Here is a 24,977-nt window from a genome sequence, read left to right as displayed (position 1 = left end):
CTTGACTGTGTGGAAAACCAGCCTTTGCCAACTTGCATGGAACATGTATATGAGCAAGAAAGAAACTTTGTGTTTTTTCTTTTTCTTTTTTTTTTTTTGAGACAGGGTCTTGCTCCAGGCTGGAGTATCGTGGCCCAATCATAGTTCACTGTAGACTGGACCTCCTGGACTCAAACAATCCTCCTGCCTCAGCCTCCCAAGTATGAGGACTACAGGCAGGCACACACCACGATGCCCGGCTAATTTTTGCATTTCTTGTAGAGATGGAGTATCACCACGTTGCCCACGCTGGTCTAGACCTGGGCTCAAGTGATCGCCAGCCTTGGCCTCCTAAAATGCTGAGATTATAGGCGTGAGCCACCACACCCAGCCAGAACTAAATAAACTCTGTAGAGCCAACAGAGCTAGCCTAACCTGCCTAATGGAAGGTCTCATTGAAGTAGGGAAACTGGCTTGCCATTACATGAAATGTGTGTTCCAGGATGAGAGAACAGCAAGTGCAAAGGCCCCGGGGCAGAGTGTGCTGTTTTTTGTTTTTTTTTTTTTAAGACTGAGTCTTGCTCTGTCACCCAGACTGGAGTGCAGTGGCACAATCTTGGCTCACTGCAAGCCCCACCTCCTGGGTTCACACCATTCTCCTGCCTCAGCCTCTAGTAGCTGGGACTACAGGCGTCCGCCACCACGCCCGGCTAATTTTTTGTATTTTTAGTAGAGACGGGGTTTCACCGTGTTAGCCAGGATGGTCTCAATCTCCTGACCTCATGATCTGCCCGCCTCGGCCTCCCAAGTGCTGGGATTACAGGCTTGAGCCACCGCGCTCGGCAAGTGTGCTTGGTTTTTAAAGGAACAGGAAGAAGACCAGTGTGGCTGCAGTGGTGTGAATGAGGAAGACTTACAAGAGGTGAGATCGGTCATGTGGTGGAGGTAGATCATGCAGGGCTTTGTAGAGAAGGGCAGGGACTTTGGGTTTTATTTTGAGAGTGATGGGAAACCATTCAAGAGTTTATTTTATTTTATTTTTTTCTGCATTAAAAATGCAGAAGAAAAAAAAAGTTTATTTTTAGCAATGGGGTCTCACTCTGTTGCCCAGGCTGGAGTGCAGTACCACGATCATAGCTCACTGCAGCCTCCAACTCCTGGACTCAAACAATCCTCTGCCTCAGCCTCCCAAGTAGCTGGGACTACAGGTGTGCACCACCATGCCCAGCTATCTATTTTTTTTTTTTAAGAGATGGGGTTTTGCTATGTTGCCAAGTTTCCTGGTCTTGAACTCCTGGTTTCAAGTGATTCCCATCTCAGCCTCCCAAAGTGCTGGGGTTACAGGCATGAACCACCATGTCTGTCCTGATATGTTTTAAAGTGATCATCCTGGCTTCCATGTGAAGAAGACTTTTAGGGGGTAGTGGTGAGATCAGTGTGGGCATTATTGTAGTAATCCGGACGAGCAGTGATGGTGGCTTGGACAAAGGTAGTAGCAATAGAGATGGTAAAAATAGTTGAATTATGGGAGATATTTTGTAGATGTGGACAGGATTTGCTCATGGATTGGATATGAAGGTGGAGTGTGGGGGCAGTGAATGCCTAACTGAATTGGCTTCAAAAGAGGATGAAAATAACAAAGATAAGGAATTTAGTTTTTCTGAAACAGAGGACCCTTCTTAGAAAATCCCTTGGCCAGGCATGGTGGCTCACGCCTATAATCCCAGCAATTTGGGAGACTGAGGTGGGTGGATCACCTGAGGTCAGGAATTCGAGACCATCCTGGCCAACATGGCAAAACCCCATCTCTACTCAAAATACAAAAATTAACCGAGTATGGTGATGCGTGCTGTGATCCCAGTTACTCAGGAGACTGTGAGTCAGGAGAATCGCTTGAACCCAGGAGGCAGAGGTTGCAGTGAGCCAAGATCGCTCCACTGCACTCCAGCCTAGGTGACACAGTGGGACTCCATCTCAGAAAAAAGAAAAGAAAAGAAAAGAAAAGAAGAAAATCCCCTTAAGACTGGTCGCGGTTGCTCACACCTGTAATCCCAACACTTTGGGAGGCTGAGGCAGGACGATTGCTTGAGCTCAGGGGGTTGAGACCAGCCTGGGTATCATAGCGAGACCCCATGTCTACAAAAAAAAGAAAATCTCTTAAAATACTCCTGCTTCAGAGATGCCCCCACCCTGAGTTCATCTGGAGGCTAAGGGGAGGTTCCCCCAGATTATGTAACGTTTTATGGGTGGCATGGGTGTCAAATAGTCTCCCTGGAGGCAATTTCTTGCCTTTTTCCATCTAACCAAGAGCAAATCCAGAACGTTTGCTGGAAGGTACCTTTCTTCCTGCCTAGTATCCTGTGACATCATGGCATATCCTGACTCCCCATTGGCTGAGAGCCCCACCTTTCTCTCAGGGAAGGAAATTATTAGGCAACACAAATCTGACTAGCACACAGTTACATCATAGGAGTGTGCTTTTTGTATTGGCCACTTTGTTCCAGGTCCAAATGGACCTTAGGCCAGAACGGTGACTCACGCCTATAAACCCAGTACTTTGGCAGGCCAATGTGGAAGGATCACTCGAGCCCAGGAGTTCGAAACCAGCCTGGGCAACATAGCAAGACCTCGTCTCTACCAACAACGACAAAATTAGCCAGGCATGGTGGCCTGTGCCTGTGGTCCTGGCTACTTGGGAGGCTGAAGTGGGAGGACTGCTTGAGCCTAGTAGGTCAAGGCTGCAGTGAATTACCATAGAGCCACTGCACTCCAGCCTGGGCAACAGAGTGAGACCCAGTCTCAAAAAACTAAATAATTAAAATAAAATAAAATAAAAATTTTTGACTGGGCACAGTGGCTTATGCCTGTAATCCCAGCACTTTGGGAGGCCTAGGTGGGCAGATCACCACGAGGTCAGGAGTTCAAGACCAGCCTGGGCAATGTAGTGAAACCCCATCTCTACTAAAAATACAAAATTAGCCAGGTGTGGTGGCGTGCACCTGTAGTCCCAGCTATTTGGGAGGCTGAGGCAGGAGAATTGCTTGAACTAGGGAGGTGGAGGTTGCAGTGAGCTGAGATCATGCCATTGCACTCCAGCCTGGGTAACAAGGGCAAAACTCCATCTCAAAAAAATAAATAAGTAAATATAACTATAAATAAAATACATTTTTTTAAAAAGAGAAAGAAACAAACAAATGGACCTTAATCACATCTCTTCCTCTAAGACTCTCTGAGTACCCCCTCAGTGACTCTCCTGAAAAGATCACCCAAATTTGAGATTATGTTGTTTGCTGTGGGTGCAGGGGCAGAGGTCAGGGTGGCAAGGAAGGTCCCAGGCCGTGGTAACCTTCCATTCCGTGGTACTTACCGCTTCCTGCCTTTTGAGCCACTCCCCTCTGGCCTGGAGGTAGCCAGTTGTTGGGTGGGAGTACAATTCCCCTTAGCACCAAGTTATGTCATACCACTCTGTGGCTTCCGATTGGCTATTCTCTCAAAAATGAGTCACTCAAAGTCTCTTAATTCCTTTCTCAGAGCGTATCCTGAGGCCAATCAGAAACCAAAAATTTCTACATCTGGAATTTTCTAGAAATCTGCAACTGCTGTCCTTCCCTTTGTGAGATTTCCCACCTTTTCCAACCAAGCCCCGCCCATTGGCCTTTGGCCTATCATCAGTCAACACCAATCTGACTAGCACCCAATGACGTCATAAGAGCTCTCTCATTGGATTGGCCACTTTGTCAGGGTGCTGTGGTGCTGTGGTCCTACCTTCAGCTTCGCGTACTGAGTCAACGCCTTGTTCGCTTCCCTCCAGGGACGGTGCCAGCATCGATCAGGGGTCTGTAGACAAAAATTCCCCAAGATTTGAGACTTTATTAGGGGAAATAGATCACTGGCGGGGAATAAGCCACAAGCCAAAGGAGGAACAGTGGGAACCCAGTAGTCCTCTTTGCCGCCTTTTGCTAAAAGTTCCGCAGGCCTGCGTGGCGTGGGCGCATGCATAGTGACGTCGGGGCTCTGCGACGTCTCATTGGCTCTCTACGGCGCACCGTCAAGGTTTAAGGCTCAGCTCCCGGTTGCTCCAAAATTTCTTTGTTGGCGTTCGAGGCAGCCTCAGCCTACATCTAATGCTCCGGCCTGGGGCTGGATGTGGGTGCCCGAACGCCGCGGCAGCCCCCGGCGCGTTCCTCCTGCTGTAGCCGCCTCAGGGGCCGGGCCCAGCGCGGCCTCCATGGCAGCGCGAGGCCGTGGCGGTCTAGGATGAGGCGCGTGGGGTCGGGGCCGCCAACCACGCTGCCCAGCAGCAGGTAGTCGGTGCCTGGCTGTAGGCGCAGGCAGCCGCAGGCCAGGTCGGCGCGGGGCACCCAGGCGTCCTGGTCGCCGCGTCGCACGAGCTGCGCCCGCTGCTTGTAGACGGCCTGCACGCGCACGGCCAGCCGCCGCCATGCCGGGCCCGCCTCCTCAGACGCTAGCACCTGCGCCCGAAGAACTGTGGGGAGGGGAGATGTCAGCCCAGGTCATGGGGAGCTTCCAGGGTACCTCTGGGTCCCGTGGGGTCAGTCACAGTGGGCAGGAGCCCGAGATCGGTGGGTGAGCTTCTGGTATCGCAGTGGGGAGAGAAACCTTGAACTTTTGAGAGTTTGACCCTAAATCGTCAGGGGTGGGGCCCGCTGGAGGAAACACCTTTGAGACAAGGAGTTAAACTACAGTAGGTGATGCTGGGGACAGGGCAGAAGGCGCAGGTCCAGGGTCTCTAATACAGTGGGTCAGAAGGTATCAATGGTGGAATTCTTGGGAAGGAGGGGTCACATTGCCGGGGGAGGGACTCTGGGATAAATTTGGAGGACCAGAAAGAAGAGATTGGTCCTTGGAATGTGAGGGCTGAGGTCATACTGATAGTGATTCAGAAAAACATAATTTTTTTTTTTTTGAGACGAAATCTTACTGTATCGCCCAGTCTGGAGTGCAGTTGTGTGATCTCAACTAACTGCAGCCTCCAGCTCCTGAGTTGAAGTGATTCTTGTGCCTCAGCTTCCTGCGTAGCTGGGTTTACAGGATCCTGGCACCGCGCCCAGCTAATTTTTGTATTTTTAGTGGAGACGGAGTTTCACCATATTGGCCAGGCTGGTCTCGAACTTCTGACCTCAAGTGATCTGCCCACCTCGGCCCCCATAAAGTGCTGGGATTATTGGCGTGAACCACCGTGCCCGGCCAGAGAAATGTGCTTTCTGAGAGGCTGGGTGGGACTCTGACTAGCCAGCTGGGTCTGCAGGGCAGGAGATCCCTGTGGAAGGTGGGGAAACCTTTGAAGGCCTAGAACACTAGTGACCAGATGAGGATCCTGAGGGAGAAGAAGTCTGCAGTCCTATACATTGAGAGAAGTAGCTGGCGTTGGTCTAGATTTGTTGGCTGGGCCGAACTCCCGAGTGTCTTAAGAGAGCTGAATAGTCTGAGGTCATAGACCCCAGGGTCATGGAGCGGGTGCCGACTGGGGATTAGGGAACTGTGGGATAAGTCTTTATGGGGATTGGAACTAAGGTTCAAATATCTGGGACCATGAAGGGAAGCAGAAAGGGTCTCTGAGATAGGGTAGACAGGGCAAGAGCTCATTCTACTCAACTAGTTCCCCTATCTCTTCCATCCCTCAGAGATGTCAGGCTGAAGGGGATGATGAAACTCTGCAAGCCCAAGAACATGGTGAAAGAGGAGACACAGGGCCGGGCACAGTGGCTCAAGCCTGTAATCCCAGCACTTTGGGAGGCCAAGACGGGCGGATCACGAGGTCAGGAGATCGAGACCATCCTGGCTAACATGGTGAAACCCCGTCTCTACTAAAAATACAAAAAACTAGCCGGGCAACATGGCGGGCGCCTGTAGTCCCAGCTACTCGGGAGGCTGAGGCAGGAGAATGGCGTAAGCCCGGGAGGCGGAGCTTGCAGTGAGCTGAGATCCGGCCACTGCACTCCAGCCTGGGCGACACAGCGAGACTCTGTCTCAAAAAAAAAAAAGAAAAAAGAAAGAGGAAACACAGGAAGGTAGTGAATGCCCACTCCCTCTCCCCATTTGTCTTCTGCCCCATCAATTTCTAGATCAGGAAGGGGCCCTTTGGAATCCAACGCTCCTTGCCATTTAAGATGAGAAAGTGGAAGGCCAGAAAGGGGGTGGCTTACAAGCAGTCATCAGAACCAGCTGTGTAGCCTTCAGCTGTCTTGCTTCCCCAGTACTCACCATAGTCCTGCTGGCAGTACCTCCGAAGGCTCATATATACCCTGGTGTCCGACATATTGCAGTAGTTTTGACACTGAGGATCTGGGGAGGGTCAGGCTGTTTGCAGTGGGCTCCTGGGGCCTAGATCACAGCCTTCTGCCCTGCCTATCCCTGCATTCCATCTTGATGGCCAGCTGGGGCACCCAGACTTTTGGGACTGGGCTCAATGGGTGACCCATGTATCCCCATCTGGGGACCCAGTCAGCCCATCCCCAGTCCCACTTGCCACTCAGGGACCTCCATGCCACACTGTCTTACCAGAGCTGTAAGCACCAGGAGTAGTGGCAAGGGTGGTTGTTGCTTCTGGAATTCCTGTGAGACCAAAGGAGAAATTAACCTCTTAGTCATTTCCCCCAGGATCCCCCCGCCCCTGCCCCTGGAATCCAGGCACTGAAACTCTTTAAGTGTTTATTCCTTTAGGACTCAAGAGTGTAAGCATCCCTTGCCTTCCTCTCCTGGGACGCAGGCGTCCAGGCCCCAAGCCTCCTTTTCCTCTAGAGTCCAAAATTTCAGTCCCTGCTTATCCGAGGGCCCGGAGTCCAGCCTCCAGCCTTGGGCTCTCAATTCCCAAGGCCCTAGCCCTCACTGCACCTGCTCACTGGAGACCTGGGATGTCTCCTTCCCGCTCTACTCAGGCTTGTGGCCTGGTCCCTCAAGACTCACGCTGGCAGGGCATCCTGGGGGAGCGGCTCTGCTGGTAGCCAGGGCCACAGCGGTTGCAGGTCAGGCCTGTGACCCCTAACTTGCAGGTGCACTGCCCACTGGTCTGGTTGCAGGTTCCTCCTGTTGCCCCGATAGGGTGGCACTGGCAGGCTACATGAGCAGAGGAGCTGGGGGCATGGGGGTATCGGGGCCCCAGATGCCCCTCCTAATTCCACAGTGTCTCCTCCCTCAGCCTGGGGAGTCCAGGCCCAGTCCCTCTTTCCTCAACCCCAGGAGTCCAGGTCCCCAGCCCCTCCTCCCTCAGACTCAGGAGTCCAGGCCCCCAGCCCCTCCTCCCTCAGGCCCAGAGTCCAGGCCCCCAGCCCCTCCTTCCTCAGACCCAGGAGTCCAGGCCCCAGCCCCTGCTCTCTGAGACCCAGGAGTCCAGGCCCCCAGCCCCTGCTCTCTGAGACCCAGGAGTCCAGGCCCCCAGCCCCTGCTCTCTCAGACCCAGCAGTCCAGGCCCAGCCCCTCCTCCCTCAGTCTCAGCCCCTAGCCCCTCCTCCCTCAGCCCCAGGAGTCTAGCCCCGCCTCTGTTCCCCCCACGTCTGTCTACAGGCCACACTCACCCCTGCAGGCCCTGCGGCTGGACATAGGCTGGCTAGGGTCCCTCCAGAACCCTGGTTGGCAGTAGTGGCAGTGCCGCCCGGCTGTGTGGTGGCGGCACCGCTCACAAACACCCCCACTCCGGCCGCCCGACAGCCTGAACAGCTCAGAGTTGAACCGGCAGCGTCGGGCGTGCTGGTTACAGGAGCAGGCTAGGAGCAAGATGGGGTGGGGGCGCATCAGGGCCAGGTATGCTGCTCCCCAGTCCCCACCTTTCTTCCCATGGCCCTGCCCTCATGAAAGGAAGCAGTGAGTGTCCAAGGTAGAAGAGAATGCCTGGGTCTCTCTAGCTAAGCCTGGTTCCCAGGACATCTCCATTCTCATCTTTTTATTTCTTTATTTATTTTGTTTATTTTTTTGAGATGGAGTCTCGCTCTGTCACCCAGGCTGGAGTGCAGTGGCGCGACCTCGGCTCACTTCAACGTCCACCTCCCAGGTTCAAGTGATTCTCCTGCCTCAGCCTCCCAAGTAGCTGGAACTACAGGTGCATGCCACCACACCTGGCTAATTTTGTGTGTGTGTGTGTGTGTGTTTTTAGTAGAGACGGGGTTTCACCATGTTAGCCAGGATGATCTCGATCTCCTGACCTCATGATCCACCTGCTTCGGCCTCCCAGAGTTCTGGGATTACAGGCATGAGCCACTGTGCCTGGCCTCTCATCTTTTAAATGGGTAGGCCGGGTGCAGTGGCTCATGCCTGTAATCCCAGCACTTTGGGAGGCCAAGGTGGGTGGATCACCTGAGGTCAGGAGTTCGAGACCCACATGGCCAACATGGCAGAAACCCATCTCTACTAAAAATATAAAAATTAGCTGGCTGTGGTGGCTTGTGTCTGTAGTCCCAGCTACTCGGGAGGCTGAGGCAGGAGAATCTCCTGAACCTGGGAGGTGGAGGTTGCAGTGAGCCAAGATCGCGCCACTGCCCTCCAGCCTGGCGACAGAGCAAGACTCCATCTCAAAAAAACAAACAAAAAACAAAAAGAGTGGGCTATGGCCTGTGGAATCAGACCCTATTAGCTTTGTCTGTCTCTCTGACTATATTCCCTGAGCAAGTGATTTCTCCCTTCTGTAATTCGATTGGCTGTGAAATGGCATTTATAATGTGTACTTCATGAGGCTTAAATGAAATGAAGTGGATAGAAAGTGCTTAGGCCAGGCCTGGCGGAGAGCAATTACTTGGCTGTCTAGCGTTCCCATGTGCAGGGCACCCTGTGCTAAGTGTTTGATGTATTTCATCTCCACAAGGGCTCTGTGAGGCTGGCACTATTATCACCCCCATTTTACAGAGGGAGAAAGCTGAGGCACAGAGAGGTACAGCTAGCGGGTAGTTGAAGGCAGGACTTAAACACAGGTCTTCTAGCTTGAGAGTCTGAGCTCTTAGCTCACTCCAGTAATCCTCACATGAGGATTATGCTAAATAATAATAAATACGCATTATCCTGGGAGCGTTTGTCAGGCTTTTTAAGGTGGCTCTCACATCTTACTACTCGTCAGAATTACCAGGGAAGTGCTTTGTTGTCGTTTTTTTTTTTTTTTTTTTTTTTTTTTTTTTTGAGACGGAGTCTCACTCTGTCGCCCAGGCTGGAGTGCAGTGGCTGGATCTCAGCTCACTGCAAGCTCCGCCTCCCGGGTTTACGCCATTCTCCTGCCTCAGCCTCCTGAGTAGCTGGGACTACAGGCGCCCGCCACCTCGCCCGGCTAGTTTTTTGTATTTTTAGTAGAGACAGGGTTTCACCGTGTTAGCCAGGATGGTCTCGATCTCCTGACCTCGTGATCCGCCCGTCTCGGCCTCCCAAAGTGCTGGGATTACAGGCTTGAGCCACCGCGCCCGGCCTGTTGTCGTTTTTATTAAAAACACATTAGCAGGGCATAGTGGCCCATACCAGTAAGTCCCAGCTACTCTAGAGACTGAAGTGGGAGGATCACTTGAGCCCGGGAGTTGGAGGCTGCAGTGAGTTATGATTGCACCACTGCCCTCCAGCCTGGGCAACAGAGTGAGACCTGTTGCAAAAGGTCTCAAAACAACAAACAACAAAAGCAAAAACCCAAAACAACAACAACAAAAGCCAGATTGCGGGACTCATCCCTAGGCTTTCTGATGGGCCTAGGGATCTGATTTCCAGCAAGCACTGCAGAGTGAGATGCTGATGCAGGGGGTTCATAGACCACTTGTTTTTTGAGACAGGGTCTCACTCTCGCCAAGCTGGAGTGCAGTGGCGCGATCATAGCTCACTGCAGCCTCCAACTCCTGGGCTCAAGGGATCTTCCCACCTCAGCCTCCTCAGTAGCTGAGTCCACAGGTGTGTACCACCACACCAGACTACTTAAAAAAAATTTTTTTTTTTGTAAAGACGGGGACTCATTATGCTGCCCAGGTTCATGGACACTCTCTGAAGAGACTTGGACAGGGTGTATTGACTCCAAGAAGTTTGAAAGCCCTGGACTGGCAGGTCCCTGGGAGCCCGGAAGAGTCGCGGGATGATCAGGGAGCTCAGACAGCTGCGTGTTCTTGGGAAAACAACTCGCCCTCTCCCAGCCTCTCTTTTCTCCCTGTCTAGAGAGAATCCAGATCCCTCCCTCCCAGGGTTTTTGTGGGCATTCGAGGTAGCAAAGGTATTCAGATGCTCAGTGGGTTGAGTCAGGCTTTGGATTCTTTCTGACCCAAGGGTCATCGCTTCACCTCACTTCCCCTGTAGAAAACTCAGATGAGGGAGGGGAGATGCAGACTAGGATGTGTGTGAAGCCCACAGCTCTGCCGCAGGCATCAGTCTCACCTGGCCACCCTGACCTTTCTCCACCGTAGCATTGTCAGTCTCTTACCCGGGTTTGGAGGGCACTGCCCTGCTCAGTCTGGGAGGATGTGGTGACCCTCAGGAGGACAGCCTCCCCAGTGCCCAGGCCCTGTCCAGGCCCAGGATGAAGGCCACCTCATCCTCAGGCCAGGTGAGTCTCACCCCTCACTCCCCTGCTTAGGTAAAAGATTTGGCCAAAGAATGGGATGGTCTGTAAGCTAGCCCATGTGATCTTCATGTATGAAGAAATGAAGGGGTGGAGGCCAGGCACAGTGGCTCACGCCTGTAATCCCAGCATTTTGGGAGGCCGAGGCTGGTGGATCACCTGAGGTCAGGAGTTCGAGAACAGCCTGGCCAACATAGCGAAACCTCATCTCTACTAGAAATACAAAATTAGCTAGGCGTGGTGGTGTGCACCTATAATCCCAGCTACTCAGGAGGCTGAGACAGGAGAATGGCTTGAACCCCAGAGGCGGAGGTTACAGTGAGCTGAGATGGCACCACTGCACTCCAGCCTGGGTGACAGCAAGACTCCGTCTCAAAAGAAAAAACAAAGAAATAGAGGGCCGGGAGGCAAAGAGCATGGGAGATGGAGAGGGAAGGCCAGGGTACACTTGTACACGTGTGTCTATCTGTGTCTGTTGGTAGAGTTACCTCCCAGTACCTCAGACCCTCTACCAAGTATCTCAGGCTGGAGGAGGGAGGGGGTCAGTGCCAGAAGGAACTGACACCGGCTGTCTCTGAGGAGGGGCTGCTGGAGAGAGGTAGGGAAGGCCCGGTCTGGAAGCACCTTCGGGAAAGAGGACATCTCACGGGACATTCCTGGGGGGCACCTGTCTAGCTGGATAGAGCAGTGGATTGTTGCAGCATCTAGGAACTCAGGGCTCCCTGGGTTCAATCCCTTGCTGGCAATGAGACTTAGGGCAGGTGACCTCTCTTTGAGCCTTACCTTCTCAGCTGGGGAGTGGTGACCTTGGCCGGCGCTCAGGAAGCCGTTTCTTTCTGCCAGGTAGCACATTGGGCTTTATTTAAAGGCTTTATGTATATTAATACATTTAATTTTCACTACAGCCTGTAAAGGATGTGCTGTTACTATCCCCACTCTATGGTGGAGGAAACTGAGGCACTGAAAGGTTAGGTCACTTGCCCAAGCTCTCACAGCGGGTAAGCAGAGGAGCCGGGATTCAAGCTCAAATAGTCTGGCTGCCAGGCCACCAAGGCCGTGCTCCTGTCTGTTACCTCCTGTCTGCCACCCTAGAGCACCTGGTGTGACAGTACCCGGCAGGAGCTTGGCAGGGATGGGCTGAGACCCCAGAACTTGGCTTCCTGAGCTCAGATCCTGGCCCTGCCACACGCAGCCACTGTGTGTCCTTGTGCAGGGGACTTCTGAACTCTAGCCCTGAGTCTCCTCATCTGTAAAATGGGCCTGATGACAGTCCCTGCCTGGCACACAGTAGGTGATTGATAAATATGTGTTTAATGACCGAATACTTTCCCCTTGTGGTTGGTTTGAGGAGTCAGGTACCATCCAGCTGACCTGTTCCCCTACAACTGTTCAATAAATATTACCCAGGTACCTGCATCCAGCCAGGCCCTGGGATGGGTGCCGAAAATGGTTATTATATCATCATCATCACCACCACCATAATCATCACTATCGCCATCATCACCACCACCATCATCATCACCATCACCACCACCACCATCATCACCACCACCATCATCATCACCATCACCATCATCACCACCACCACCATCATCACCACCACCATCATCATCACCATCATCACCATTACCACCACCACCACCATCATCACCACCACCACCATCACCATCATCACCATCACCACCATCATCACCATCATCACCATCATCATCACCATTACCACCACCATCACCACCACCATCACCACCATCATCATCACCATCACCACCACCACCACCATCATCACCATCACATCACCACCACCATCACCATCACCATCACCACCATCACCACCATCATCATCACCACCATCACCATCACCACCATCATCACCACCACCATCACCATCACCACCATCACCATCATCACCATCACCACCATCATCACCATCACATCATCACCACCACCATCACCATCACCATCACCATCATCACCATCACATCATCACCATCACCATTACCACCACCACCACCATCATCACCACCATCATCACCACCACCATCACCACCACCACCACCATCATCACCACCACCATCACCATCACCACCATCATCACCATCACATCATCACCATCACCATCACCACCATCATCACCACCACCATCACCACCACCATCACCATCACCACCATCACCATCACCACCACCACCATCATCATCACCACCATCATCATCATCACCATTATCACAGGCTGATGAGTGTTGAGAAGAGGCTGAGCCCCTCATGAGCAGACAGGCCCATGTGTGGCTGAGATACAGGACTGGCTGCAGGGAGGAGGTACAGAGACTACCGAGTCTGAGACTGGGGTGAGAGGCAAGGAGCACCCAGTTCCAGGGAGGGAAGGGAACATCCTGCTTCCGTGGGGACAAAGGACTCAGTGGCAGGCAGGCAAAGGCAGGGAGAGTACAGGGCGCAGAACTCACGTAGGCAAGGGTGGGGGTGCCGGGGCGTAGCAGGCCGCCAGGGCCAGTCTCGATGGGACGGCCGGCAGCTCTCGCACCCCAGGCCAGTGGTATGGTGGCGGCAGTGGCAGCGGGGGGGCCGGGCACGGGCAGCACAGCGGGCAGCATGGCCATGGCACTGGCAGCGGCCTCTCAGCCCAGCTGCCGCCAGCCCGGCCTGGCCCCCGAACTCCACGCGGAGGTGGCTGGCCACCACAGTGGCCTTAGGATCTGGTGTGGAGTGGAAGGTCACCCTTTCAGGGCCCCCCAAGGCCCCAGGCCAGGCTGGTCTGTGCCACAGCAACCTCCAAGGACCCCCTGAGGCCCAGGCAGCAGACAGGATGAGGGCTGGGGGTCCTGGGGTGCAGAAGCGCAGGCTGACAGATGTCAGGAGGAAGGAGCCACCCAGGGCCAAGGTCAGGCTGCCATTGCAGGTTTCCCCGGGGCCAAGGTGGTTTCCTGGGGACAGGGCACAGGCCTGAGGGCAGGAGGCCGCCACGGCAGCCAGCTGTGTCACTGGTGGGAGGCAGAATTGGGGGCGGCCCTGTGGATCGTAGCATGGGTCCGCAGTGGCCTGGCCCAGGAGAAGCAGGAGGGCAAAGGTCACGGGCATGGTCACAGCAGAGCCAGCACCTGGAGGGAAGAGAGGTGGCTGGGCTGGGGACCTCAGCCACAGCTTCTACCCCTCCTGGAGGTGTCCTGTGGAACCAGAGCATTCCACCCCCAACCCGTCCAGGCCCAGTCCCCGGCTGCATGGAAGCGAGGAAAATAGTTCCATCTGGGGAGAATTACTGTTTACATAACCCAAAGGGGAAAGAACGCAGACAAAATCAAGAATTTTGCCTGAACTAATCCGTAGCTTAACACCCCAGAGTTATCCGTCAGTGTCGAGGGGCAGGGGGCCCTGGGGAGCGGTGAGCGGCTGGAGCAGAGGGGCTGGCCAAGGCCAGCAGACGTGGAAACCTAGAGAGGGACACAGAGAAAGCAGGGCTGGGCAGGAGAGGGGGCTTAGGGATAGATGAAGACTCAGTCACAAAGAAATAGAGGACAGGGCCGGGCGCGGTGGCTCAAGCCTGTAATCCCAGCACTTTGGGAGGCCGAGACGGGCGGATCACGAGGTCAGGAGATCGAGACCATCCTGGCTAACACGGTGAAACCCCGTCTCTACTAAAAATACAAAAAAAAAAAAAAAAAAAAACTAGCCGGGCGAGGTGGCGGGTGCCTGTAGTCCCAGCTACTCCGGAGGCTGAGACAGGAGAATGGCGTAAACCCGGGAGGCGGAGCTTGCAGTGAGCTGAGATCCAGCCACTGCACTCCGGCCCGGGCAACAGAGCAAGACCCCGTCTCAAAAAAAAAAAAAAAAAAAAGAAATAGAGGGCAGGACAGAGGCAGAGAGAGGATAGCCAGCTCGGGGGAGGGGCTCAGCACAGAAGTTGCTGCAAAGACAGAGGAACAGACAGGAGGCCGAGAGGCCGAGACAGAGGCCAGGCACCCAGAGGCCACAGGGAGCCGGGAGACTGAGGCTCGGACAGCCTGGGGGCTGGGATAGGCAGGCAGGTGGTCTCAGAGACACCCAGCCCAGCAGGCCCTGGGGAGGGGAGGGAAGGGGACAGGCTAGGGTTGCCTGGCGGGGGATCAGAAGTGAGAGACCGAGGCCCAGGCTTGCGGGGATCAGAGCCATGGCCTTTCCCACATGGGGCCCTAACCTTGTTTTCCACACCCTGGGCACGGAAGGGGATTATCATCAAACAACTCTCTGCCACCCACCCACCCCCAGTGCCCCACCCTTAACCCTTTCCCACCCGAGTGCAAAGCCCAGAGAGCTGAGCTGAGGAAAGGGATACTGGGAGCTGGAACCTGGGTGGCTCTGGGACTTGGGAGCGGGACAATGGGATCCCCATGGGGTCAGGGGAAGCAGACACCTGGGTTCCCTTCAGAACTCAGGGTGTGGGGACCGGAAGTTAGAGTTCTGGGACTTTCTGCTCACCTCAGCCCCCGCCCTCTGTCTCTGCCTTCTCCACCCATCCAGAGTTCCCCAGAGCAGATGGGGGAACAGATGTTGGGGGTGGTGGGTAATGAGGAAGAGAGAGGCAGGAGAGCAGGAGCTGGGACAGGGTGGGGTGCCAGATGCCAGGAGCCCGTGGGGGCAGAAGCCCAGACCCCAGGAATGGCAGGAGCCAGGAAGGACTGGACTCTGAAATGCCCCCACTTTCCCCTTCCAGGGCCAGCAGCCTCTCGTGAGGAGCTCACTGTGAACTGGGGGCCTCGGAGCCTTTCCAGGCCCTTGGCTCTGAATCTGCACCCAGGCATGCCCTTGGGCTGGGCATCTCTAGGGCACCGTGGGGGTAGGGGTAGGCCACACTCGCCCCAGCCTGGCCCCGCAGCCCATGTCCCCACTGCTGTTGGCCACATGCAGACGCTGCCTCCCCTGGCCCCAGATGACAGGCCTCCCGTCTGCCCTCCCAAGGAGCCTGGCGCCATTTTGCACCCACTCGGGTGACGGCCGCCCGCCTGGCCCTCAGCGGCATCCTGTTAAGCACCAGCCCCCCATGTCCCCTTTCTCTCTTGCTGGATAGTTCAGGGGGTGGCACTCTCTGGCCCTTAGCACCTTGAGGAACCAGGATGTAGTTCCCTAGTGTTCCTGGGGGATCCAGAAACCAGTCGTGCCCACAGAGAGCCCATACCCCCCGTTAAGAAACAGAGTCCAGCCTTGGTCCCAGCAGATCCATAGGAGGCCTGCCTGGGCGGCGTGGGGTCCATCTGGGACCCAGGCTTCCTTTCCCTGGCTCTTGGCATGCACCCCCTACCCGAGCCCTGAGGCCCCCACATTGGCCAAACCTGCACTCAAGAAGACAGCGTCCCGCAGCCAGTTCCCCGCAGGCTCTTCCTCCAAGCTGTGGCGCGGTGGGCTCTCAGGAGGGAGTGGCGTGGCTGTTCTCAGGCCCCAGGCTAGTGGGGTTTCTGGGCTGGGCGGGGGCTCAGAGCAGAGCCCGCAGAATCTAACACCGCCACCCCCCCCCCCCCCCCATCCCCCCCCCCACCGCAGCCACACTATCCCCCCAGGGACCCCTGCCAGCCAGGCCACCCGCAACGGTGTGGGACGTGAGCGCCGTTGCCCCTGGCGGTCCAGCAGCAGGACAGCCCCGAGCAGCCTGGCCTAGGAGGCTCACCGCAGGTAGGACGGGAGGCCGCCGGTCGGGATTCCCGCTCCATCCCACTCCACCCCTGCCCACTGGCTCAGCCCCGCCTTGTGGTGGCCAATCGAGCAGGGGCTGACCTTTGGGAGATAGTCGCTGTTGGGAACTTTGCTCAGCCCCTGCCTCTGGCTGTGTGACCCCAAGCCAGCCCCTCCTCCTCTCCCTCTGGAACCTTCGGTCAGCTGTGGGTTCACTGAGCCTTAAGGTCAGTCATTTTCAAGCCGTAAAAATCTGTGCTCTTGGAAGGTTCAGACTGGACCCCGGAATTCAAAAGACCTCAGTCACTTTCTAAGATGGCAGAAAGGTGACAAAGGAGCTGAGAACACCTGGGCCCGAGTTTCTTCTGCGGCAGAGGGAGAAGGCGGGGACTCCCCGGGTGCTCAAAAGCACCTCCCCAGTGCTGGTGTCCTGTGAGGCCTCAGTGCTTTCATCGTAACATTTTCATGCAAATATTGGTGTCTATTGTATTCCATTTCCCAATGGGTTGACTAGAAAAATAACGTTTTCAGGCCGGGCGCGGTGGCTCAAGCCTGTAATCCCAGCACTTTGGGAGGCCGAGACGGGCGGATCACGAGGTCAGGAGATCGAGACCATCCTGCCTGATGCGGTGAAACCCCGTCTCTACTAAAAAATACAAAAAAATTAGCCGGGCGAGGTGGCGGGCGCCTGTAGTCCCAGCTACTTGGGAGGCTGAGGCAGGAGAATGGCATAAACCCGGGAGGTGGAGCTTGCAGAGAGCTGAGATCCGGCCACTGCACTCGAGTCTGGGCGACAGAGCCAGACTCCGTCTCAAAAAAAAAAAAAAAAAGATAATGTTTTCTGTCACTTCCCGCTGAGAAAAGCAAGGGCCTCGTGGGGTTGGGGCACGGCACCTGCTGCCCTGGGTGGCCCCAGCGTTTATCGTGCCATAGTGTGGGCCCAATCCTGACAGGCTTGGGACCCACTGCCCCAGGCCTGCCCCAGGGGGTGCGAGGGCACAGCCAAGGCAACCCTTGATTCTGGACCCTCAGGTACCACGTTGGAGGGGGCCAGATTCGGCAGGAGCGGGATGGGGACATCGAATTTGAAAGAAGGGAGTCACTCTGAAAGGTGGGAGGGGCATTAGCTGCAGGAGGACTGAATGGGGCTGAGACGCCCCGTATCAGAGGGGGCGTGTCAGAACTGGGGGCCCAGGCTGTGCGAGTCAGAGTGGAACTTCGGGATTCAGGTGTGGGTCCCTCCACTGACCCTGCCTGAGCTCTCCCTGTAGGGGACTTTGCCCGGGGTGTGCGCTCGGAACACAGACCCCGGCATCGTCAGGCTCAGCATCCGGAGAGGAAGGGGGAGACCCCAGCAGCGCAGGTCCTTCCCTGCTCTAGATTGTTGGAAGGTGCCAAGTGCCTTGGAGCAAAGCAAGTGGGAAAGTGGCCACAGGGGCCCGGGGGTTGCAGATATAAGTGGGGTGACGTGGAGGGCATTTCTGCTGAGGCCACGGCCAGCACAGAACCCAGCTTTGTTGCCACAGAAAACTGAGGAAGAAGGTTCAGGTCTTGCTACGTCTTCCTTCCCACCTGGGCGAAGTCTCTTTAAGCTCCGGCTCCTGGAGGGACGCTTTTGTTCCTTGCAGCCTGAGCTGCCTGAGTTGATTTGTACCCCTGCGGGTACCTGGGGACAGGTGGGGAAGAAGAGACAGAGTTGCCAGAGCCAAGCAAATAGTGCCCCAAGCTGGGAAGGACACTGTCTTTTTTTGTCGGGGAGAGTTCTTTAAGGGCTGGAGACCTTCACCCTTAGCTTCCACAGAAGGCCGGGCCTGCCCAAGGCACAGCTCTGAGGTGGGTTCAACCCAGAGAGACCCTCAGTGCTGGGCTCGCACAGACCTCCAACCCCTGCCTCGGTGACCCAGACATAACAGAGGCCCCACGAGGCAGGGCAGGTCACCGCAGGAGTTACTGGGCAGAGTGTGGCAGAGTGTGGCCTGGACGTGTTCAAAAAGGCCGGGATGGTAACCCCAGCCACACTGCCTGGGTTCAAATCCACCTCTCTCCTAGCTGTGTGACTGAGAACAAGCTCCTTAACCTCTCTGTGCCTTAGTTTCCTCATCTGTTAAATGAGGATGAAAGAATGGACCTTCTTCATGGTGGGCAGAGGGGGTCGTGCAGACTAAATGAGCTGACATGCCTACTGGTTCTTAGCTCTCTGGGACAGTCATGTTCCAGAACCTTCTGCATTCTGGCCCCGTTGTCGGACGTGTAGTCTGTATGTGACATGGCACCCATGGCAGGTCTGGGCTGCATCACATTGTCAAACATGTTGTTTTAGGCAGCAAAGCACATGGGTGTTCACAGTAAGAGAAGTAAAGTCTGCAAATAGCCACATGACCCTCCTCCAAGCCAGGGTTGTCCCAGATGAGTTCAGGACAGGTTGGCATTTGCCCCTCCCCCTGAGGAAAATGGCTGACAAGGAATCGTGGGCCAGGACAGCGAGCCCACGAGATGGGCCTGGCCTGCCAGCACCCTCGCAGCCTCGGCCTTGGCCGGTGCTTTTCTGTGGCTTTCTGGTTGTCTAGGCTGAGAACAGCCATAAGAGGGAGCACCTGAGACTCCAGGAAAAGCCAGGGCAGCCGCGGTACCCACTGCTTGATCTGCAGGGCCTGAGGCAAAATGCAGACACAAGATCCCTTGTTTAGATTTGATGGACTTTAAGATGGCGACGCCAGATCATTAAAGCAAGTGTGGGGCCTGTCTCAACGCAACTGCACGAATCACACAACATGAAGATGGACCCCGTGGGGGAGCACCCTTGTCTTGAGCTGGTTTCCCTTGGCCAGTAGCCCAGGCTCCATCCCAGCCCTGCACCCCCCTGACCCCAGCCCTAGCCTTGGGACCTGCCCCTTCTCTGTGGGGCAGGACCCTGAGTTGAATGGGTGGCAAGATCATCTTTGGGACACAGTTTTCACCAGCTCAGTGAAAAAGGGCTTGGGCAGATTTAATTCACTTTTTAGAAACTAAAGCAGTGCCAGAGGCATTTATCTTAGGCCTTAGGCCAGCTGGCCTTGTTGGGGACCCACACAAGACTTTCAAGGAGGGCCCAGAGCGTTCAGGCTTCTCAAAAGGGTCAGAGGAACTAAGTGAGGAGCCCTGGAATAGAGGAGGGTGAGAGCTGAGGAGGGTGAGAGCTGAGGAGGCCTGCAGGATCTCGATGTTTAAGGGGACAGGTGGAGGGAGAGATGGGGAGCCGGGAGGGGTGAGGCAGAAGCCAGAAGTTTTGGGGGTGAGCCCATGCCAACCAGGGCTTCAGCAGGAATGGGGTGGGAGGGGTGAGGGGATGACTGCTGAGTTGTAGCCATTGGAGTGGCCACAGGGGAACCGCAGGACATTGGTCAGAGGTGTGGACAAGGGGAAAAGAGAAAGCCGATCAGGACATGGTAGAGGCTGGGAGCAGAGGGCCTTCTGGGAGCCCTGGGGAGAGCTGGAGGAGACTTGGAAAGAGCAGCCCCCGGAGAAGGGACCATCCATCCCATTGCGAGGACGGGGACCGAGGGCCCCCTGGTGAGACGGCCCTGCACACCCACCACAACCAAACACGATGGCGAGCGAGGCCGGGAAATGGGGCCTTCCCGTGCTGCTGGTGGAAACAGAAACTGGGGCAGCCACCTGGCAGCTCCCGAAACGATTCAATGTAGAGTTCACCCTGTGACCCAGCACGCAGGTTCATGGCGGCACTATTCACAACAGCTGAAAACTGGAAACAACTCCAGTGCCTGCCACCTGATGAGTGAATAAATTGTGGTCAACCCCAACAATGGGACTTTCAGCTTTGAAAGGAGTGAGGCAGTTATCTGGGTGTGGTGGCTGTACCTGTTAGTGCCAGCTACTCGGGAGGCTGGCACAGGAGAATCACTTGAACGCAGGAGGTGGAAGTTATAGTGAGCCGAGATCACACCACTGCACTCCAGCCTGAGCAACAGAGTGAGACTGTCTCAAAAAAAAAAAAAAAAGAAAGAAAAGAAAAGGTGTGAGGCTGTGACACATGCTACAGCATGGATGGACCTTGAAAACACGGTGCCAAGTGAGGAAGCCAGCCTCAGAAGGCCATGGAGTGTGTGATTACAGTCACATGAAAAATAGAGAATGGGCAAATTCATAGAGACAGGAGATTAGTTGGTGGGGGGACAAGGGGCAGGGAAGATTGTGGGGAGATGGCTAAAGGGTGTGGGTTATTTTTTGTGGGGGGTTATGCAAATACTCAAAATTGTGCTGGTTGCATAGCTCTGTAAATATACTAAAAGCCATTAAATCGCACACTTGAAGTGGGTGAATGGTATGATATATGAATTATATCTCAAAGTGGTTGCCCAAAAAAGAGCTGGCCAGGCGTGGTGGCTCACGCCTGTAATCTCAGCACTTTGGGAGGCTGAGGTGGGTAGATCACCTGAAGTCAAGTGTTCAAGACCAGCCTGGCCAACATGGTGAAACTTTGTCTCTACTAAAAGTACAAAAATTAGCTGGGCATGGTGGTGGGTGCCTGTAGTCCCAGCTACTTGGGAGGCTGATGCAGGAGAATCACTTGAACCCAGGAGGCAGAGGTTGCAATGAGCCGAGATTGCGCCATTGCACTACAGCCTGGGCAACAGAGCAAAAACTCCATCACAAAAAAAAATAAAATAAAGTAAAATAAATAAATAATCATAGCCCTGCATACAAAAGCTAAAACTGGCCCATGTCTATAATCCCAGCACTTTGGGAGGCCAAGGCAGGAGGATTGCTTGAGCCCAGGAGTTCAAGACCAGCCTGGGAAACATAGTGAGACCCCATCTCTACAAAAAATGAGAGCTGGGCATGGTGGTACATGCCTGTGGTCCCAGCTACTGGGGAGGCTGAGGTGGAAGGATCCCTTGAGCCCAGCTGTGATCAGACCACTGGCACTCCATCCTAGGTGACAGAGTGAGAACCTGTCTCAAAAAACAAAAGCTGAACTCTCCAGCTTGACATGATAGCGCAGAGAGAACATTCTCAAGGCAAGAAGTGAAAGCTGTTAGTACCTTAAGTCCTGGGCCAGAAACAGACACAATTTCACTTGCACCATGTTAAACTGGTCAAGGCAGTCATGAGCCTGCCCAGATTCAAGGGAAAGGGAGTCCAGGAGTCTGTGGTCAGCTTGAACCTACCACACCCACTAATAGTATCAGGAGACACTTAGCACTTACCAGTGCAGGAATGTGGCAGCCCCATTCATGGAGGAGAGGAGGAGTTAAATAACACCTCCAGGTCACCAGCCTGCAGAAGGCAGAGCTTGTCCATTAACTTGGGCCCACCTGTGCCCTTTCCCTCTGCACAGGCACCAAAGATTCTTACCTGTTTTGTCCTCTGCTGGCTTCCTGGCCCCAAGCACCGTGCCTGGCATGTAATAGATACTCTGCAAGTATTGATTTTATTTATGTTATTTTTTTGAGACAGCCTCGCTCTGTCACCCAGGCTGGAGTGCAGTGGCACAATCTCGGCTCACTGCAATCTCCACCTCCTGGGTTCAAGTGATTCTCCTGCCTCACCCTCCTGAGTAGCTGGGATTACAGGCACCCACCACCATGCCCGGCTAATTTTTGTATTTTTAGTAGAGATGGAGTTTTGCCATGTTGGCCAGGCTGGTCTCAAACTCCTGACCTCAGGTGATCCATCTGCCTCGGCCTCCCAAAGTGCTGGGATTACAGGTGTGAGCCACTGCACCTGCCTGGCCACTGCAGGCATTGATTTTCCAACATGTACAGGGCATTTCTTGCGTGCGAGGCACTGCTTTACAAAATCATCACATTTAATCTTCGTGCAACCCCATGAGGTAGTTCTGTGAAGTAGAACCATAGAAATGGCCATGAGTAGTCCGGGCACGATGGCTCACGCCTGTAATCCCACCACTTTGGGAGGCCGAGGTGGATGGATCACAAGGTCAAGAGTCCAAGACCAGCCTGGCCACCATGGTGAAACCCTGTTACTACTAAAAATACAAAAATTAGCCAGGCGCGGCGGTGCGTACATATAATCCCAGCTACTCGGGAGGCTGAGGCAGGAGAATCGCTTGAACCCGGGAGGTGGAGGTTGCAGTGAGCCGAGATCACGCCACTGCACTTCAGCCTGGGTGACAGAGCAAGACTCCATCGCCAGAAAAAAAAAAAAGGTGAAAGAAAAAGAAATGGCCATGAGTGTAGGTAAAATCAGGTTGAATATTGGCACTTTCCAATGGTTCCGTATACTCATACGCATTTAACAGGTGAGGAAACAGACTCAGAGAGACTCAGTAACTTCTTCTTGTTTTTGAGACAGGGTCTTGCTCTGTTGCCTAGGCTGGAGTGCAGGGGCACAATCACAGTTGACTACAGCCTCAACCTCCTGGGCTCAAGCAAGCCTCCCATCTCAGCCTCCCAAGTAGCTGGGACCACAGGTGCATGCCATCACGCTTGATTAATTTAAAACACTTTTTTTTTTTTGGTAAAGATAGGTTCTTACTTTTTTTGGCCAAGCTGGTCTTGAACTTGGGCTCAAGTGATCCTCCCATCGCAGCCTCCCAAAGTGCCAGGATTACAGGAACAAGCCACTGTGCTCAGCGAGGCGCAGTAACTTGACTTTGTAAGGTGCTGGTAAGTTGTAAGGTGCTGGTAAGCCTGGGAATTCCAGCTGGAACTCAGTCTCAGGTGGAAAGACCCCAGGGTCTGTGCTCTGAGGCCTCCCATGCACTGTGGCACTCAGAACAGAGGCTTGGATGGATTGAGTGAATGAATGACTTCGGCAGGGGGTGGGTGAAGAGACTGCTGTCCCCCCAGCCCTCCCTCCTGACCATGTCCTCTCTCCTCCCCGCAGCCATCAAGGGATTCTGGGCCACCTGCCCTTCCTTCTCCACCTTCTACTTCCTCTTTGCCATTTTTGTGGTGTCCACCATCTTTCACTGCCACCAGCGCCTGGCTCTGGTGCCCGCGCCCTGGGCATACTCAGCCCATGTGGTCCTGGCCCCGAGACACCTCCCCCGAGAGGGGCTGTTCACTATCAACTCCAAGGGCCGCTTGGGGAACCAGATGGGTGAGTACGCCACGCTGTATGCCCTGGCCAAGATGAACGGGCGGCCCGCCTTCATCCCAGCCCAGATGCACAGCACCCTGGCCCCCATCTTCAGAATCACCCTGCCGGTGCTGCACAGTGCCACGGCCAGCAGGATCCCCTGGCAGAACTACCACCTGAACGACTGGATGGAGGAGAAGTACCGCCACATCCCTGGGCGCTATGTCCGCCTCACAGGCTACCCCTGCTCTTGGACCTTCTACCACCACCTCCGCCACGAGATCCTCCAGGAGTTCACCCTGCACGACCACGTGCGTGAGGAGGCCCAGAAGTTCCTGTGGGGCCTGCAGGCCAAGTGGGCAGGGCAGGCGACCTTCGTGGGGGTCCATGTGCGCCGGGGGGACTATGTCCATGTCATGCCGCGTGTATGGAAGGGGGTGCTGGCCGACCGGGGCTACCTGCAGCGGGCCCTGGACTGGTTCCGGGCCCGCTGCCACCTCCCGGTCTTTGTGGTCACCAGCGATGACATGGCCTGGTGCCGGGACAACATCAACAGCTCCCTTGGGGACGTGGTGTTCGCTGGCAATGGCCTCCAGGGCTCACCTGCCAAGGACTTCGCGCTGCTCACACAGTGCAACCACACCATCATCACTGTGGGCACCTTCGGGGTCTGGGCCGCCTACCTCGCCGGTGGGGACACCGTCTACCTGGCCAACTTCACCCTGCCCAACTCCCCCTTCAACATGGTCTTTCGGCCACAAGCGGTCTTCCTGCCACAGTGGGTGGGCCTTGCGGCTGACCTTGGACAGGCTGGACAGAATGGCCTCTAGCTAGCCCTGCATGTGCCTAGCCCTCATCCTCTGACCCAAGGGGCAGTGAGTGGGGCGTGCTGGGCGTGGACTCACGGTCCCTCACACAGTTTGGATCCAGGCTTATCTACTTCATAGGTAAGTGAGTTTGGACAATTAACTCAACCTCTATGCCTTAGTATGTCAACCACAAAATGCACAAACCTCAGAACTAAACACTGGTAGCAGCTGGTGGGAGCTAAGCAAATTCACTTAGAGCCAGTGCCTTGTGACCGCGTGGGAGGCGTCGGCTGCTGACATGTATGCAGCACGCCGCCAAACATTGGCATCGCTTTACAATGGAAATGCAGTTTTGCCCTCTCCTTCCTGGCAGCACTGGTAGCACAGAGTCCAGATATTTTGCATTCATGTCTTGGGACAAAGCCATCCCTGCCCTAAAGGACAGGGGAACTCGATTTTCTGGGCAACTAGGAATTTTGGCTTTGGGGTTAGTGGGCCTTATCACGAAAGAATGTGGGGGAAGGGCTGGGCGCGGTGGCTCACGCCTATAATCCCAGCACTTTGGGAGGCTGAGGCTGGTGGATCACTTGAGGTCAGGAGTTCGAGACCAGCCTGGCCAACATGGTGAAACCCCGTCTCTACTAAAAATACAAAAATTAGCCAGGCATGGTGACACATGCCTGTAACCCCAGCTACTCAGGAGGCTGAGGCAGGAGAATTGCTTGAACCTGGGAGGTGGAGGTTGCAGTGAGCTGAGATCGTGCCATGGCACTCCAGCCTGGGCAACAAGAGAGAAACTCTGTCTCAAAAAAAAGAAAAAGAAAAAGAAAACCCCCGAAGCTGGTGATGAGCAGCTTCCCACTAAGATCTCGGGAGTTGGGTGAATGGGTACAAGCATGTGCACTAAGAGGCAAAATGCCAGTTTAACTGGGACATGATCTCCTGGGGACATTCAGTGGGTAA

The 24,977-nt window shown here is 54.8% G+C and overlaps 2 protein-coding genes across 2 annotated transcripts; one reads left to right on the top strand and one right to left on the bottom strand.

Annotated features, from left to right (window-relative positions):
- Nucleotides 1-3,829: 3,829 nt before the first annotated feature.
- NTN5 (netrin 5) lies at nt 3,830-15,904 on the bottom strand. The gene is made up of 7 exons (XM_023182540.2): nt 15,825-15,904; nt 12,969-13,619; nt 7,515-7,703; nt 6,907-7,056; nt 6,502-6,555; nt 6,205-6,285; nt 3,830-4,465 (listed from the first exon to the last, which is right to left on the bottom strand). Exons 2-7 carry the CDS (start codon nt 13,597-13,599, stop codon nt 4,101-4,103), a joined length of 1,470 nt encoding a protein of 489 aa, XP_023038308.1. The 5' UTR covers nt 13,600-13,619; nt 15,825-15,904; the 3' UTR covers nt 3,830-4,100.
- A 7,084-nt stretch (nt 15,905-22,988) lies between these two features.
- Nucleotides 22,989-24,035, top strand: LOC111520070 (galactoside 2-alpha-L-fucosyltransferase 2). Its single transcript, XM_023182543.1, has one exon. It carries the CDS (start codon nt 22,989-22,991, stop codon nt 24,033-24,035), a length of 1,047 nt encoding a protein of 348 aa, XP_023038311.1.
- Nucleotides 24,036-24,977: the final 942 nt, after the last annotated feature.

The sequence above is a fragment of the Piliocolobus tephrosceles genome, chromosome 21, assembly GCF_002776525.5.
Source record: "Piliocolobus tephrosceles isolate RC106 chromosome 21, ASM277652v3, whole genome shotgun sequence".
NCBI classification, from domain to species: Eukaryota; Metazoa; Chordata; class Mammalia; order Primates; family Cercopithecidae; genus Piliocolobus; species Piliocolobus tephrosceles.
This window is presented reverse-complemented; position numbering and strand designations above follow the sequence as displayed.